This window comes from Lepisosteus oculatus, chromosome 2, assembly GCF_040954835.1.
Source record: "Lepisosteus oculatus isolate fLepOcu1 chromosome 2, fLepOcu1.hap2, whole genome shotgun sequence".
Classification (NCBI taxonomy): Eukaryota; Metazoa; Chordata; class Actinopteri; order Semionotiformes; family Lepisosteidae; genus Lepisosteus; species Lepisosteus oculatus.
The window spans coordinates 77364089-77382338 of NC_090697.1; the positions used below are offsets into that span (position 1 = coordinate 77364089).

An 18250-nucleotide genomic window follows, 5' to 3' on the forward strand; every position below is an offset into this window, starting at 1 on the left:
CTTGGGAATGATCATTCCCCCACTCATTTCAGATTATAAGACAACATTAGCATTACTATCTTATATATTATCTTACTGTATTATCTTATAATAATGCTCATATATAAAGAGTAGAAGTGGTTATTGTGACTCTGCTGCAGCAGGGTAGCAGATGTGACAGATATTCTGTGTGCTACCTGTGCAGGCACAGCTACATTTGCCCTCAAGACCACAAACTGTTGACCCATGTGTTACTTGGGCTTCAGACAGGTCACACCATTGTTCCTAACGAGTGTGTCCCAATTATTTTCCCCAGGCTGTGGTAAGTAGTAATAGGATTTAGTCCCAACGTTCCCCATGGTTGTCTTGGCGCACAGCTCCCAGTGGAACAGGGAGCCTCACCTGCTGAACTTCTGCCCTTTCCTCCTCTGGAATTCCGTCTCGTCCACCGTCCACACCGCCCCCTTGCCTCCCTCCACGCGCACGAAGCACTTGTGCAGGCTCAGGTTGTGGCGCACGGCATTCTGGCAGGACGAGGGAGGATGTGGGAGCGAAGGAAGAGAAGCAGGGAGGAGGGAAGAGAGAGAGAGGGGTTCCCTGTGTTTAATCTTGATGGCAGTAATATGTCCTGTCATATCTATAGTGCAAATCGTAACATCAGCTAACCACCTATGATTACAAGTGGTGTTATGATTCAGCCAGGGCCAGTTTAGTAATACAGCCCTTCAAGAGACAAAACCCTTCAAAACAGTGTGCCGCATGCACAGTCATAGTGCGAGTGGGGCACAATTGAGAATGAATGGAGAGTAATTTCACGATCGCGTCTTGATGTTTTAACACGCAGCATCTGTGACTCAGCACGAGCGCTCCGGGCTGCAGAGTGCTGAGTCGCTGCAGCTCGTCTGCCGCTGCCTCTGGGTGTGGACTTATTATTTTCCTGTGCTGTGCTGCGTGGGGCTGCCGCAGGCCGCAGGAATCGCCTGCCAGTCTGGGGCGGCCCGCTGCTCTGTACTGGACACGGTGTCTGGTGTGTTACTGCTGCTACCGAACTCCTGACACGCTCTGCTGCAGCCTGTGGCCTGTCCCGAGGGGAGTGTACCTTCCACGTGGCCGTGTTGTGGCGGAAGTAGAAGAACATCCTCATGAACCAGTGGTAGATCTCATTCAGGGTCAGCTGCTTCTCTGGGGATTCCAGTATAGCCTGAGGGCAACGAGGGAAAAAAAACAACGATTTCTCTGTTTCGGGTTAGCAAACCAAGACAAAGCAAGTCTGTGCATCAGGGACTGTTTAAAAATCACTTGAACAGACGGCACCTGGCTGATCAGGAAAGTGATCAGGGCACTGAGCTGTGCTCGCTGTGTGTGTTGTACTGGAGTGGTATTTGTATGAGAATTGAAACTAAAATGAAAATGAAAATAAATAATGTTATTTTCTTTTTATTGCTGTAATTGTGTTTCCTCTTGCATCTTTCTGCAGGCATTGGTGAGCTACAAGCATCTGGTTAAGTTCAGTTAGGTTAAATCACTTTGGGAATTTGAATAAGGCTGTTAGCTCAGGAGTCTTTGAAAGATGCTGTGCTATGTGTCCTGTCTCACTATGCAAGGACAGCATGCTCTTGTGTGTGCGTTGACTGAATTGTGCTGAATTGTGTTATTGTGTGGTACTGTACACTCAGAAGCTCAGTGTTACAGAAAGTCAGTGTTGTTGTCTCTCTGCCCCACCCCAAGATAAACTGTGTTGCCATGCTAATTGATGTGTTTAGCTACAACTGTTCCAACTAAACATGCAAATAAGGAAATACGATTCCTATATTATAATAAATACAATGACTAGTGCTCACCCATCTAATCAGAGAGGCGTAGGTGTATGGAGGTCTGATGTTGGTATACTTGTAATATTCAATGCTGGGGACAATTTCTGTAAAACAAAATGTATACATTTAAATGCAGTAAATCCATCACCAGCATCAGGGGGATATGTCATAGTAAATAACTCCTCCTGTGGCTTTGGCTGTTGTCTGATATGAAGCCACATCAGCAAGCTGGCCAATAAAACTCACTCTAGTAACCCACTTCCACAGCTCACAGAGCCTCACAGAGCCACAGACAGGCACTCTGGATCAGATACCTCTCTGGCACATCTACAAGCTTGCTTCTTTATTGAAGCCGGCCAGTGCGTTTCTGTTGGTATGATCTGGCACAGATCAGACCACAGGGCAAAGAGATCCTGGTCCTTGCTCCTTGTTAATGTGATCCAACAGAGCAGCTCCTGCCTGGAGAGCTCACCCTCAATCAGCACAGAGGCAGCTGCTGCAGACCGTGCAGGAAGAGGAGCTGGCAGAAGGCACATGCCCTGTATCTGGTCTGGTAGCAGAGGAGAAACGTTTTCTACGTCGCACATTTTTACCAGGTTTTCACCAGGGCTGCGTTGACACTCAGGCGAAGTGTCAGCGTAGCCCGTGCTCAGACATTACCTGGCATGAGATGTGAACTGGGCACGTGCCAGTACCCTGGTCGGACCAGTTCTGGGGTGTCTTTGGAGCCCGTGGGGGAGCCCTCCAGGAGGCGTGGCTGTGGGAGAGTCAGAGTGTAGTTGTGAGGCCCCTCAGACAGCTCCAGCGCTTTCTGAAAGAGCCAAACACAAGCCCGTTCACTTCCACACCCCGCCACCATGACGAGGCCCCCAGCCCCCCTCAGCCACAGACTCGGATTCACCGAGCTCACCGCCATGGGCTTGAGGGACTGGTTTCAGAAACGCTTGAGTGTTTTTCGAGAAGGATGCCTCCTGCTGTCATGACACCAAATCAATTCAAGTGTTTCCTAAATCACTGTAGACATAAGTGAAAAGATTGCTTTCATTTTTATTTAACACAGTAATTGTATGAACGCATCAGATGCAGATAAGCTGTACTGCTGCTTTAAACATTACCCAAGGGATCAACCCACAGGCAGCGCCGACAGGGTAAGACACTACCTTCTCAACCTCAACATGAGCTACTGCTCCGGCGTGTGTGAACTCGTGCTAGCAGGGCCTGACGCTGTGTGTACAGAGCACTCACCGAGCCAGCGGAGCGCTGGTCACACAGCTGAAGGTGGAGTTGCATGGCCACTAATCGCTGTTTCTCCACTGCGAGCTGGGAACACAACACAGATTGGTCCAGTCGTTAGCCCTCTGCTGCATTACCCAGTCTGCTCCTAGTTTGCATTCAGTTTGTGAATTTGCTCTCGTGGTGAATGGGAAGGCTTGTTGCACTCAGGGATAGAGCTCAGCTCTATCTGAAATTATCAGATCTGAAATCAAGGGACTCAGACTGCCTGCAGGTTGCAGGTGTGTCTGAATCTCTTCACGTTGTAGGGATGCAAGCAGTCACAGCGCAGACCAGTGAAGGTCTGAGACGAGTTTAATTGTAATGAAAATAGACGCTTCCGGAGAACACCGAAGGAGACACACATGAGGTGTACTGTATTTCCCACAGTGCCCCGATTGCAACAGTGTTACAGAGGTTTTTATAGTCTGAGTCCAGCCGTGTTATTACATGAATGGGGGTTTAAGAGTCCACATTCTACTTATGGTCCAGCAGCTATTCTTGATGATATTGCCCTGACTTTCAGCTATTGCTGTGGTGTTGTGTGCAATACCAGGTGCCTGTTCAAAATTTGCTCAAGCCAGGTCAGGAGACCAGGTCAAAGACCCCAGGCCAGAGCCACATTTCTACAACCTGACGGGGCTATAAGGAGGAGGCTGGGGACAGAGATGGAAAAAAAAAACAAGGATCTCCAGCTATATCCTGAAATAAGCTATCAGCATGGATAGACAGCTTGTTCCACACCCCCACCACCCTTTGTGTGAAACTGCATCCAGGTATGAGTTTTAAATGCACCTCCTTATGGTTTCCACTGGTATTGGCTCATCTGATATGAGGGTGGCGGTGATGTGTGTATGTAGGCTGGAGCTGGTTAATGTTCTATGCATTCTTTGCTGTCGATGGCCACAGCAGACTTAAGAAGGCTGTAAAATATAGCTAAACCGGACTCAGTTATTACACTTCAGCAGTGAGAGCTACATATCCTGTGGAATGTGGGACAGTCCAATAACTGGGCAGGCCTTATCCAAGCACAAGTGGCTCCAGAGCTCTGTTCACATCAAGCAGACGGCTGGGCAGCAACTGACCTGGTTCTCCATCTGCAGAACCACCTGCTTCTGCACTCTCCACTGCGCCATGCTCTTCTCCCCAGGACTGTGGTCACTGTACAGGTGCCTAGAATTGAGCCAGTGATGAGCCCATGAGCCAGGAGCCCTGCGCCACCTGGGCTGTCCCTGCGCCTGGACAGCTACAGCCTGGCAGGTTCTCCTGGTCAAGTTACAGCCTGAACTGAAGAGATAACCTGCTACAGTTCTCCCTGATCTTCATCACAGGTTGGCTTCATGTTGAGCTGGACTAGCCTGCTAGACCAGGGCTTGAGGAAACAGCTGATGAGGGTGGGGTAAGATCTGAGAGCTCTGTGAACAGGGGTGAACTTGACAGTGCCTGGAGATAAGAAGACTGCTGGCACTTGTTCAGTATTCCGTTAACCTCACATGTGCAGCTCAGGGTTCCCAAGAGGACTGTGTAACAATCTTCCCTAACACATGACATTGGCACATGAGTTTGAACACTAGACGAGAAAGCGATTAAATTCCTCTGTGGTCCCTGAAACCACTAGCTTCAGCACTGCTATGAAAGGAGGTTTTAGGTAGAAAACATCTTGAGCCAGATAAGGCAAATGATCCCGTGAGCAGCCACACGGACATGAGGAATTAACACTAATGCCAAGGTGCACAGGTGTGTTTCTCTGTCGTCACCATATCTGCTTCCTGCGCTGAAAGACCGTGTCTCACGTCAACTCGATTTGTTCAGACAGATTCTTCAAAACGACACTGATGCCAGACTGATCCTCAGCAAATCACGTCTGGACTGTGAGCGTGTCATAATTCCCTACGGGCTCACAGCCCCATTTTTCTAAGCAAAGCCGATTATGGAATAATAATAATATTAACAACAGTAATGGGACATTCCCTGGATCTCCAGAGCGAAACGCCGTGGCAGCTGGTCACACTGGAAGTGAGACAGTGGTCAGAGGGGGTGTGTGCTGGCCTCATACTTACTGAAGAAAGAGTGAGTATTCCTCAAACAGCTCCTCACAGCCCGGCCACTTGCACACCCCGTTCACAAACAGCGTCTTGGAGCTCTCTGGCACCTGCTGCACAGGACTAGGGGAGAGAGGACATCCGGGTGAGCTGAGAGGTTTGTCTGTGGGCTGGAACAGCCGTGGTTAGGAGGAGCACCCTGAACTGTGAGTGACCGCACCGGTCGGTGCTGATGCCTGTGAAGTCTGCGCCAGGCAGGGTCAGCACACCACCACCGGTGTCCGCGGGGAGGTGTGCATGATGGGGCTCCCGTTTAAAAAGAGAGGGACAGCAGTGACAGGAGGGAGTCTTCTAGCTCAGTTTCTTGCTGGTGGATCAGATGGAGCTCCTACTGCGTGGCTGTTAGGTCCACCTCAGTTGCTATGGGCGGCAGACTACGTGCATAGATGCAGTATATTTCAAGCTTTACCCCTTGTGTGGAAGTCCTGAAATGATGACTCTGCTATGCAGTGGGAGCTTCATTTGTGTCCCTGCCTGCTCTATCCTGCTCCTGCTCTATCCTGCTCTATCCTGTTCCATCAAAGCACTGAAAGCTAGATACATTAGAGAGTTACAATGTAAACCACATGGAGAGTTGTTGACCCCGAGGCTGCACACATTCTTACAACAGAGAGACTGTGTAGCGTAGCCCATTTTCTAATAAAAAAGAAATGAATATAGTAATATTTCCAAGAAATGACCAGAAAAGTCTGAAATCAAGAAAACTGTCACTATATCTTTATTAAAGCAATCTTACTTCTTGATTTTCAATTTATTTATTTCATAAGGGGATCCAGGGCTGTAGGTGCGCTATATTTTTGTAGGGCTTTCTGCTACCATCTAGTCAAGAACAGGACACTCACCCGTCATTTCTGCTGTTTAGTGTTGAGCCAAGCTTCACAGGAGGGCTCGTCTTCCTGGGCTGGGGGGAGGTGCTTGTGTGCTGTGGGGAGGAGCTTGTCTGCCGGTGGGAGGGTACAGCAAGGTTCCCATTGGCCTCCACCTTGCACTCTGGGATGGAGTCAGATTTGGGGGCGGGGTTTACACCAGACAGCGGCGCAGCCAGGCTGGAGAGGCTGGACAGGGCTGCAGAGACACCAGAGTCACGCAGGGAGGAAAATGGACAACAATACTGCCTTGCTCCATCTGAGGAAGAAGACTCACAATTTTGCATTCACTTTTCACCAGAATTAGATATCAAACTGACTGTAACACTGCACTGGCTGTGCGAGAGCAAAAAGTAAGAACTGTTTAAACTGTTCATAGCTTCTCATTTACAGCTCCAAGAAGGATCAAAAGAGGGGAAAAAATCACTGGCAGCACTGATTTAAAGCTCAGGGCTGAGGAGAGTGAGGAGCAGCTTGAAGAACTCAAGCGAGGAGGAGCGTTCTGATAAAGATGTGTTTTTTTGCAGTTCAAGAGAACCTGTGCTGTTCGTCTCATGGTGCCGTGAGCCCAGGCAGGGCAGGGGAGCAGCTCGGACCAGTCTTTCGATGCTACTGACCTTGGGGGACCAGATGACCACCCCTTCGCAGGACTGAAGGTCTGTGCTGCCCAAACTGGAGGGGGTTGAGTGAGACCAGCTGCAGCAGCTGCTTGCCCACTTCCTCGTTGGCATACTGAAAGACAGGATTTACTGTACACCTACAGTATAGAGCACCTTTCAGCACATTGTGGATCTCGCAGCACTTGAGAGCCAAGCCCCAGCTGGTGCACGCTGAAGAAGGTACGTATGTGTGGGGAGGGGAAGGAGGGTCAGGAAACAGGTCACTACCCAACAGTACAACAGAGAAACACGGGCCAGATTTATAGCTACGGTACGTACGAGTTTGTCACAGAACCACGCCTCACCAAACCCCCAATACCCTTTGTACTGAAGGAAGATTATCGTCCTCGACCTTGAGGGACAGCCAGTGATTCCCACGTTCTAACCAAAAGCTCATGTTTCATGCTGGCTAAGCATCAGCCTGACAAAGATTGCGGGTCTGAAGCCTTAGCCATTGTCTTAATGCAGTGAGGCCTACAAAAACAGCATGTCCGTTAAAATGTGCTCTGTACACAGTGATCCAGACCGTAGTTTAGTGTATGATCAGAAAGACAAGAAGTTAGTACAGATACAGGGCAAGATAAAGGCTTATTACTATTACATTTATTGCTGTACTATGCCTCTCAATCTTTACCTCAATGATTGATGTGATCAATCTCATATCTATGTGACTGGATACTGGATATGGGATCACTTCTAATGGTTTCTGGCCCACCTGCCAGCAAGCTGCTAGCACAATGACATCACAGCCACCTCCTCGCTCAGCTGCTGTTGTGACACATTTCCAACAGAGGGGGCTGTTTCAAAGCTTTGCGGCAGATCAGCCTGGAGAGAGTTTGAATGCAGTTCAGCAGCAGAGAAACAGTGGTCTCACACCTGTGGCTTTGGTCCTCAAGGAAATCAAACTAGCAGAAGCCTGCTGCAGAATCCCAAAGACTGTCCCCAAAAAGCATGTGCATCTGTTTGTGATGCACTCACTTCGTAACTGCACTCTACAACAGTGTTTTTTTTTAAAGATGGAAGATATAACAACAGATAAGAAATTCTGTTTCTTTTTTCACAGAACAGCTACCCATCCTACTGCATTTACAGAGTTACTGTCCAAACGCCGGGGAGACACAAAGGGGCTGACGTCCAGACCAGGCCCTGCTCACGTTCCAGACCATGAGCCCCTGCCCCCGTAGTTTTATTACCAGTCCTGAGCTCAGGCTCAGCTGGAAATAAACTTTTATGGATTCGACAGACGGACTTCACTCCTGATCGCAAAACCCGGAAAGCCTCAGGGCGCCCAGCCTGGCGCGGCGGAGGGCTGGCGCGCGAATCGTCTCCGCTCCAGCCCCGGCCAGAGGGTGGCGCAGAGGGGGGACCCACCTGCTGGAGGAAGAGGGCCTGAAGCTGGGCCGAGCTGATGAGGGGTCCTCTGGGCCCGAGCAGGACTGGAAACGCCCCCTGCCGGTGCAGATGGAAAGGCAGGAATTAATCTGGGGCTGGGAACCAGGATTGCAGACAATATGAGACAACAGGAATCTTGTTTTTCCTCTGTGATTTCTTATGCTCCCCCATGGGCTTTAATACTGTGCGGGGGTCCCCACTGGCCTGTGGCAGAGCCCCCTGCACGGGAAGACCCCTCAGACCCCGCTCAGCTGCATGTGGCAGGCTGCAGGTTTCCGGCCCTCACTGGCGGCGCCAGGGGCCTGCATGCTGATTGCCAACTTGGCAAGAGAGCCCCAGCTTGCCAAACTGGAGAGGGTGGAGTCAGCGGAGCACGGCTGCTTGGGTGATCAATGACACGGCCCAGGTTCGAACCCGTGACACCGGCAGTGCGTAGGTAGCTCAGCCTGTGCCCGGAGCCGGTGCGGCCTCAGATCAAGAAGCTTTTCGGACACCTGCTTTGCTCCGTCTACACGATGAAGAAGAGAAGGACTTGCTGGCATTAGGGTCCCAGTTCAAGATCTCTGTCTCTATGTCGCCATCAGGAAGTTACAGTGATCAGCTTGAGCTCCGTCTGCCAGGTGTTTGAAAGACCAAGGCCCTGTTACTGCTGACTCTACAGCAGCTGCAGACATAGACATCACCCGCAGTGAGAGCACAGTCACCTCTCCCACACCTGCTAAATTCCACATTCTTCTTCATCATTACCTGGCCAGCACTAGCTTGGCTAGCTTGGCTAGCTTGAGCCTGGTGCTGTGGGGGGCTCCGTCCAGAGGATTGAGGAGGAGTCTGGGAAGGCGGCTCCGGCCTCTCGTTCTGCTGCTGACACCCCCTGCTGGCCGCCGCGCTGCTCTGCGTCTTGCTTTCACTGCCCGGCATCCCTGCAACGCAGGAAATAAAAACCCGACCCTCAGTTTCGCTCAGTAGAACTGAGAGGTGGTGTCTGATGCTTTTGACTCAGAACAACAATATTTCCCAAGTTTACCGGTACAGAAAATACCAAAGGACAGCAAGAGATGAGGAAAAAGAAATCTTCTGCTTAAATTTTGTTTTGGAAATTTATATTTGGCAAGTATTTGGGAAGAGAAAAATGGACTTAAACCTGAAGTGCATTCAAAAGCTCTGAAAGTCTGTCTTCTCAATTGATTGCTTCAACAGACACTGCTGGTCAGCCTGACTGTGGCAACAGAAAACGTCAGCTCTCGTACCCACAGCAGCGAATGCACCCACTGAAACTGGCCTGACATACGCAGCCATGGGTGCAAACTGCAGGAAAAGTAAGTAAACACTATTGGCTGGTGCCTTCCCTGAAAATACAGTACTTAATCACGAAACAGAACGGTGCTCCTCACAGGAGGAGCTCAGCAGTTTGAGTCAGGATCTACACAGGCAGAATGCAAGGAGTCCAGCAGGCTCTGAAAGCAGCCTTCAACAGTACCACACATGGGTGAGCCTGCACTGGTGAAACCTGAAATGGATCAGACTGCTAAGAAAGAGGCTTCCCAGTCCCCGGGCAGGTACAGATGTTCCTTTAATTCTGCAAATGAACTCTGCAAATGAACCGTCAGAGCGCACTGAGGGTTTGGAACAACGCTGTCTGAGTGGATTCCTGATATATACATTTGAACTTTCAGTCTGCTTTAGTTCAGATGCCGTGCAATCTGATCGTGCTGGCTGTCGACTCGAAAGGCCCGACTTCCTGCTCTTCTGCCCTGTGAGCTGCACGGCTGCAGCAGACACTGGGAGGTGTCTTTCTGGGGAACGCTGTAGGCTCTCACGTCTCCCCTGGCCGCTTCATGTCCACACAAGCCCCAGCGCCTATCGGCCCGTTAGATTCGGCTAAAAAAAAACGAACCCAGTCTTCAACCAGCAACTCTGGAGCTGCAGGGCCCAGTCTGTGCCGAGGAACATAGCTCAGCTCATCTTGTTCAGTTCTTCACGGCTACAGAATACCTTGAGGGTCACCATGCTTCAGACCAGCCGGACTGTGGGAGATGATACTGTAATGGAGTCTCTCTGCAGAGTTATACCGTATTTGTTCTTGCCTCAGCCTTCCTTGTCTCTCCTCCCTGATTGATGCTGGCGTTTCCTCTCTCCCTGACGCCACAGAGTCCTAGACTTTCTTCAAGCCCAGTCAGACAGGGCCCGGACCCCCAGACAACCGGGAACACGGACCACGCAGGAGGGGAGACGGAGGAGACCTGCGGGAGACCGCCCAGAGCGATGTCCTCAGACGTCAGGGCAGCCTTTTCTTGCCATTTTAAGATGCCACTCAGAGGCGCAGTGTTTTTTCCTACTGGGTGCACGCTCGAGCGTAACATGAAAGGTATCAAAACACTGTAGCAGCGAGGAGCCCACATCTTTAGGGTGAGCAGGGCCCTGCGGTCGTACACAGGTGCATTCCAAGACTGCGGTGAAGTGTGCAGATCAGCATTGGAGACACACAGACACACAGCTGCTGTACAGTACAGACACGCAGCTGCTTCAGAGACGTGTCTGAGCTCAGAAGGGGTTGGGGGGGCAGGACAGGTTGACTGAAAAAGCAGAAAAGCATCAGAGGAGAACAGAGCTTACAAGTGTCACAAAAACCTCTGTTTCTATTCCACCGTCTTCAAATGCTACATGTCTGACAGGCTCTTCCAAAACTGAGCTCCTTATACAGTTCACAATTGAGCCATATCACACATTCAAAAGGCTTTCCTACCTTTGCAGATTAAAAAAAAATTAACTGTAATTGCAAGGTGCTTTTTGTCTCTCTGTTTTCTTACACGATTCACCTACAGAGACATACACACCCACCTGGGTGACAGTCCACAGCCATTCTGCACCTGCAGCCCCACTGCACAGAAAGCTAGGGGGAGGACTGAGAAACTGCAGCACCAGCTGGGTACAGGGGGGCTTAGAGAGGTCAGTGTGTACAAGCTCAGGGTGGAATTGAGCCAGAACACCCTTGCTCTTTTGAAATCATCAAGAATTCATTTCCTGACCAAGCCTCATGCCACCACCAAACCCTTCAGCTTTAAACTGGCATTAACAGTCCTGCTGCGGCTGGCTGCATTAGTCTAAGCCTTACTTGTATTTTGACGTTAGTTAGATATTAATCCATCTTAGTCTAGGTGGGAACAAAATGATTCTGTCATTCAGCATTTTTAACTCTTACTGATCACAAGAGCTTAAGGCCAACTATACATGAGCAGCCAATATGAAGTGTTGTAGTAATTAATCCATCACATTTACCAATCAGATCCAATTGGCTCATTGAGCACGTTATTCATATCAGTTGTTCCGCAGTACACATTCACAGAGCTGCTACAGAACACACAGCAATCAGAATTAGCATGAAACAGCATCACTAAAAGGAAACACAGTAAGTGAAAAATGCAGAATTATAGCCCAGCAGTGTGTACACTCTACACCAAGAATATTATTGAAATTGTTCAGATAAAAGCCTTTTAGGAGATGGAATGATCCCGATGCGCCTGGGAGGACGGATGGCCACTGTCTCACTCTGACAGTCAAGCTCAGCCCAGGAGGTTAACCCTACAAACCCCGAGTTTCACACAGCCCTCCGTCACTCTAGGAGACGATAATGAGCACAACAACAAAAAGCTGCTTTTTTCCCCTCAGCTGAAAGGGAGCTGAAAGCGAAACCACCAGTGAAATGTGACCAAAGTGTAAAAAGAGCTCTTGCTCTGTCTTGATCTGTCTGAGGCGTTTTGAAGTGAGTGTCTAAAACACAAACAATTTCGCTCTTGGGGGAATTCCTGTACACAGTTCTTCACCTTCGAAACCTGAAAGGAAGATTTTTATGTTCTCTGCACTTTCCTGTTTGTTAATTGAGTCACTTTTGCAGACGCTGCTGCGTGTGTTGCTGTCCGCGTGATGTGTCTTTTGGGCAGCAGCTGATGTACGCTCTGAATAATCCCCTTGAAGAGGGTTTAAGCCGACAGCTGTCCCACGACAGCGCCCGTCGAACACCTGTACATTACGGCTTCAGTTAGGCTGCCTTGCTCTTTCATTCCAGCCTGCACGTTTTTCTTAAAGCACTGTGAAGAGGTGAGAAAGCACCTTCTGGCCGTCAGAATTCAGTCTTTTCAGTCTGTATGTGGTTGGCCTACTAAGATTTTTGTTTAACAGGTAGTTTAACAGTAAGGGATGAATCTGAAATTAATTGAATCATAAATACAGGTAGCTTTGCCCATATAAGTAGGCACATGTCAGCAAGTCTCCTGGTAGAGTTTTAAAATGACAGCCCCCAGGTTTCAGGGGCTGAGCGATCCTTTAGGAAAAGGAATCTGACAGTGTTTCATTGGGCTTTTTTGTTACAGCCCATGAATGCCAAGCCTTGTCCCAGACTGCTGTGCTACCGTCTCCTTCTTTGTCTTGCAGTGAGCGAACGGCAGAGGAGGCCTCAGACAGGGGAGGGTGCAGCTCCCACACACAGACACCTGGCCAGCTATACAGGCCCGGGAGTCATCGCCTGGCTCCAGATCCAGCAGCACGAGGATCGCTGCAGCTTGGAGAATCCTATTCCGGATGACCGGTGCCAAGTCCAGTTTAGTCAGTGACTGACTGGGTGACCTGATTTAACCACTAGGCACTGATCTGCACCCCTGACCAGCACCTCAGGCTGGCAGTGATTAATAACTGGGCACTGCAGATTTGAACACATTGTGGGAAAAGGAACCAAGCTGTGCCTGCAGATTTTAAATGTACTTATTATATTATTGCATTATTGGGTTTTTTTCCCCCTTAATGCTTTCATAGTATGTTTTTTTAAAAAAAAAAACAGTGTTGTGCAGGGTTTTTTTTTGTTTTGCTTTTTACTACTGTTACTGACAAACTCTCACCTATAGAACAACAGATTCAAATGTCCGTGCAAAATGGAAAATACAGACCTTTCAAGAGTGACTCTCAAGATGGAGATACATATACTTGCCTTTTAAGGCACAGTGTTCTAGACAGAGGCTGTCAGATTGCAGAAGATAGGCAAGGCTGGGCCTGGTCAGCACTGAGTGGCGAAACCAGGGAAAACAAGGCTGCTGATGTAAGAGGTGCTGGTGGACCAGTAGGTGGCGCTGTTCCCTCTGGTCAGGAATTTCCAATCTAAGGCCTCATTGTGGTGACTGGAGACAATGTGTTGTAAGAGGTTCTGTCCTCAGATATTAAACTGATTTTTTGATCATGAAAGAACCTATGACCAATTCTTGGCATTGGGAATGTGCCCAGTCTGGTCTTATTGGCTAAATCCTACTCCCTACAGCATGTGTTTGACACTTGTTGTATTGGAAAGATACAAGACTCGAAACCACTAAGAGTTCAAAGGCATTTTGTAAAACGTGTTGCAAATACCCCCACACCCAGACAGACACACAGGCCAGGAACTTCAAGAAGCTGAAAGCCTGTAACCTAATTACCTCCCCCCTGCACCCAAGCAGCTGGCACGGCCGGGCCTGCTTCTGTTCTTGAAGCTGCCTTTCCTAAACACGCAGAGCATTTCTGTGCCACGGGCGACAGCACTGTTCCGTCCCAGTGTTCCCAGATCGCACCTGCCCTCAGAGAGATGCCCCTGCGGCGCTGAGGGCGCGAGGGGAGGGCGGTGAGAGAGAGCTTGCTGCCCGCTGGGTGTGGCACCCTGGGGTGCTCTTGGTGAGCTGGGGTGCGCACTGCAGGAGGAGAGCTGGAAGGAAGGCGAGAGAACACACCCAGGCCTACTGACAAAGTGCACTTCAGGCGCTTGCCTGAAAAATAACTTTCTTGGCTTCATGTTGCTGAAAGTCCTCTCTCTCTCTCTCTCTCCCCCTCCTCCACTACGACACCCCCCCCATCCCCCAAAAAACCCAGCCCCACACACACACGCATTTCACCCCAGCACAGGAAACAGGAATCCAGCACAGAAAGAAAGAAAAAAGGCGTACTAAAAAAGTTGTGGTTTTTAACCTTTTTCGCTGCATTTCAAGAAGAAGAAAAAAAAAAAAGAAAAACAACCCTGCCTCACGCTAAAAAAAACGTTTAGCTGTGAAAAGGTTAGCCTATTCCTTGGTCTTTTTCGTTGTCCAGTGGAGAGAAAAAATCAGAAATGTAATATCTGGAGGAAATGAAGAGAACGTCAGAGCCTGTGGCTTCGCAGCTGCTGCTGCACGAAGGAAACGCCTCACTGTCAGACGCGCAAGCACGCTCCAGGCCAGGGGTCTTGGGATGCTGCTTTGTTTTCAATAAGCCTAAATTTGGGAAAATCTAATAGCCAGTGCCCTCTGGATACCAGGGCCTTTTCAGTCTGGCAGGTAAGACACGTTTCCAGTATTTCCCGGCCCTGAGGAAACACCCCTCAGGCTCTCCCCTGTCTCTTCAATCAGGCTGCACGGGTCCGGCACTGAGCCCTCGAGCCAGCGTGCACACGGCCAGCGGAGCACTGCAGCCAACACAGAGCCTGGCTCCAAACCCCAGACAGCAGCTCACGAACCCATGGGCTTTTGTGGGTACAGTATACAGGAGATCAGTGCTTAATTCTTTGTAGTTTTACCTGACTTTGATCGGCCCTGGAATATTCTGAGCTCAGGTGAGGAAAAAAAGTGTAAGAGCTGCAGGGATTCAAATTCAGTCTCAGGCTGCTGAGTGTTTCGTTGAGCTCATATTATCTCTCATAAGGGAGTCCTGGCCAGAGGGCTGTGGGTTTACAGTCAGGTGTGGTCATTCGATCTGATCACGCTACAAAAGGCTCAGCTGTGTCGATGGGTCTCCAGGTCATCACTGCAAATGAGAATTTATTCTCACTTGATTTACAAGATAAAACAACACAAATAATAAATACAAAGATACATGTATTACGATAAATATACAATAATATAAACGAACATGTAGAATTCGTTGTCTACCCAGTTCTGACATCTGAGTGCCTAAGTTTTCCATCTTGGCCCTTGTTAGAAATCCCTGTGTTTGAGCCTCCTGGGTGTCAGTAAGACAGGTCCTAGCTGGGCTCTGTACAGCAGAACAGCTTGATCTCAAATCAGCTAACAGCTTCATTCACCAATCATGCTCCACTAACATTCTGTTCTATTTATTATTATTTCTAATTCATGTTAAATAATAATCCGTCCAACAGTTTAATCCAGAGCATCTTTCAGGGGTTTTCAATGGACCGATGTGTTTTGTACATACACACGGGGGCGGTCTGGACACAGCATCTCGCTCCAGGGTACTGCAGCACAGCTTCCCGCTGGGATTCCAACCCACGACCCACGGGAATCGGGTCCACTACTGGTCACTACTGGTCCTTCAAACCAGACAGTTCAGGAGAGGAGACAAACTCCATACCCGCCCACAACTAAGTTGCAGTAGAAATACAAGCCCCTTCCCCATCAGTTCATCTGGTGGCCGTAGGGAGGGGTTCCGCTGTCCCCGGCCCTTGGCCCTTGACACCACTCAGGCCCTTGACACCACTCAGGTCCACGCCAAACTGGCACATCAGATCACTTGACTACCGAACAGCTCTACAGAGCTGCTGTGAAGGTCTTAGTTTTTACACTCATATTTCAACCGCCTAGTATAGTGGTGTATGAAGTGATACAACCCTTCCCATGTGCACTTCAGCTCACAGAGGGGCCCTGGAGATTCCAGTCCAGTGTCCTGGATTCCTCCAGGCAGGTACCAGGCCCTGCTGGCTAGAATCCCATCAATCCCTCTCTCTCTTCCCCCAGTTCTGAGCAGGGAAAGCTTGTGTGTGTGTGTGTGTGTGTGTGTGTGTGTGTGTGTGTGTGTGTGTGCGCGTGTGTGTGTGTGTGCATGCGTGTGCATGAGGTTTTGTGTGTATTGTTCTGGAGAAACAGTTCACAGCTTGTTAACCTTATCGAATGGAGTGTTGCGGTTTCAAATGTCACATCAGTACGGCACCCAAGCCTTCTGTTCCTTGTAAGAGAACAACATCCTTCCCACTTGAACGGTTAGTTTTTTTTTTTCGACAATGCCACGCAAGATACAGATTTGCTTTTTTCGCAAGGGTTAAAAAAAGATGTAATTAAGATCGTATCTGAAGAGCAAACCCATGTGCAAGAATCCACAGCATGTGGAGGAGGCTGATGTCAGACCTCAGTTATTTGGCAGGGAATGCTATTTTATTTCTCACAGCGCCTTTCAAACAGAGCTGACGGTACCAAACGAGAACAACACTAGATGCAGACAGGAATGCTGCATACCGTTAGTAAGAATTATCTTTTTTTTCAACTCAGTGCTATATTTAATTAAGGCAAATGAGAACAGATTCTCATTCACAATAAGGACCCTTAGCCCAGGGGCACCCAGTTCTGGTCCTGGGGGTACAGACACCTGCTGGCTCCTGTTCCCGCCCAGTGCCCAGTTCTACAATTAGACCCTTCATTGACTCATTAATAGCATTACTGTGAACTGTTCAACTGTTTTCAGTTCCTAAACATGTAGAAGGTTGCCTAATTATCGCATTTCATAAATACCATGCAATCCCAAATGCTGGAGTAGAAAATCCTGGAGTAGTTGTTCTAACCAAACAACGTGTCAGTTCAGTTAAGGTTTCAATTAAGTAATTAAGCTGAGCAGGGATGAAAGCCAGCAGGTCTTTCAGGATATACTGTGATATATATTTCACAACATGCAATAAAGCAGTAAGAAATCCTAAGTGCCTGAGAGATGGGCTTTGGTACGTGATTCCCAGAAGGCCTGCAGACGTCTTAGTCACAAGAAACTGCAGCCCAGGGTTGCTGTAGACTGTAGGGGACCCCACTCTTCTTCACAACCCCAAAAAACCCATCCAACTCAGGTCCCATTACAGCATGTCTGATTAGGAATCATGGATCCAATTAGATGGAATACCAATATGTAATATTAGATCAAAGTGATACTGCTGTTCTGGAATCTTGGATTGTACTCTTGAATGGAGAAGACTGCGAGGAGACCCGATACAAGTACTCACAATCCTCAACGTCACTGACAAAACCAGCACAGTGGCTTTCTTCAGACTCAACGGTGGAATGTGGACCAGAGCACACAGGAAGTGGAAGTGTTTTCAAAACAGGAGGCACTTTTTAAACAATGAGCTGTGGGACACGCTGCCCAACCACGTTGTCGAAGCCGTTACACGGGGCTTCTTTCTTTGTGATCTTCCCCACGTTCTTAATATCCGTGTCATTGACCTGGACGTTCCCGGGAGAAACTCACACACCACTGAACCATTCACTCAACGCACTGGGGCAGGCCCGAGCCTAGCCTGCTACATCCGAGCAGCTCAGTCCGGCACAGGAGCACAGAGCCTGGAAGAAGAAAGCAGCTCCCAAAGAAACTGGACCTCCGTGTACAGCTCAGCAAGTAAGTCCCGAAAACTGAAAAGAAAAGCAAGCAGAGCCCTTCCCGCAGGGAATGGTGTGTCATGGACCAAGAAGTTTAAAAGAGGTCATTCGGCCGGGAACGGGTCACATTTAGGTCATCCATCCACCTGTCCATCCATCTTCTGACCCGCTGGTCCAGTACAGGGTTGTGGGGAGCCGGAGCTGACCCCACAAGGCAGGATACGCCCTGGGTGAGATGCCAGTCCACCGCAGGTTTCAGATATTTCCTTCAGATATTTAAGACTCCTGAGGACCCACAGTGCTACCCCAGCGGGGTCCCAGGACCAGAAGGCACAGGAGGGTGCTAATGAGAGCCCTGTCCAGAGCAGGACACTGAGGGACCTGTGGGTGCTGGTCAGACGGGTGCCCAGGTGTTGTCCACTCAGCGGCCTGTCACTGAGCTGCCCTGACACCCAGAGGGGAAAAGGCCGGGGCTGAACACACCTGCTCAGGGTCTACCTGGTGAAGCCAAGCTCACCCCCTCACACACTGTCCCCTTCTGTAGCTCAGCTGGAGGGAGGTCCCCCTTTCCTGCCCTCCTCTCCTGGGGCGCACCTCCTGGCCATTCTCCCAGATGCATCCACAGGGCGACTAAGGGGAGCCCCGACGCTCCGCTGGAGGTGCCAGGGCGCCTCCCTCTTCCGCTGTCACCTCCCTGGTGCTGAGGTTTCGCGGCCGGACGCCACCTTCACCCCGCTGGGCGCGGCCTCTCCGCCCGCAAACACAAACAGGGCCCGGCTCATTCATCGGCGCCGTCACTGGCGGCCCACGCAC

At 49.6% G+C, this 18250-nt stretch overlaps 1 protein-coding gene across 9 annotated transcripts in view; it reads right to left on the reverse strand.

Annotated features, from left to right (window-relative positions):
• foxp3a (forkhead box P3a) overlaps positions 1-18250 on the reverse strand; it is a 55976-nt gene that overhangs the window by 1117 nt on the left and 36609 nt on the right. For all 9 annotated transcript variants that reach the window (XM_069184704.1, XM_069184693.1, XM_069184695.1 and 6 more), the window contains 11 exons: positions 8832-9004; positions 8064-8141; positions 6651-6765; positions 6010-6232; positions 5126-5230; positions 4151-4238; positions 3039-3113; positions 2454-2604; positions 1821-1897; positions 1079-1180; positions 382-503 (listed from right to left, as the gene is read on the reverse strand). In XM_069184704.1, the coding sequence (XP_069040805.1) occupies positions 382-503; positions 1079-1180; positions 1821-1897; positions 2454-2604; positions 3039-3113; positions 4151-4238; positions 5126-5230; positions 6010-6232; positions 6651-6765; positions 8064-8141; positions 8832-9004 (1309 nt within the window). The remainder of the gene's footprint in view (positions 1-381; positions 504-1078; positions 1181-1820; positions 1898-2453; positions 2605-3038; positions 3114-4150; positions 4239-5125; positions 5231-6009; positions 6233-6650; positions 6766-8063; positions 8142-8831; positions 9005-18250) is intronic.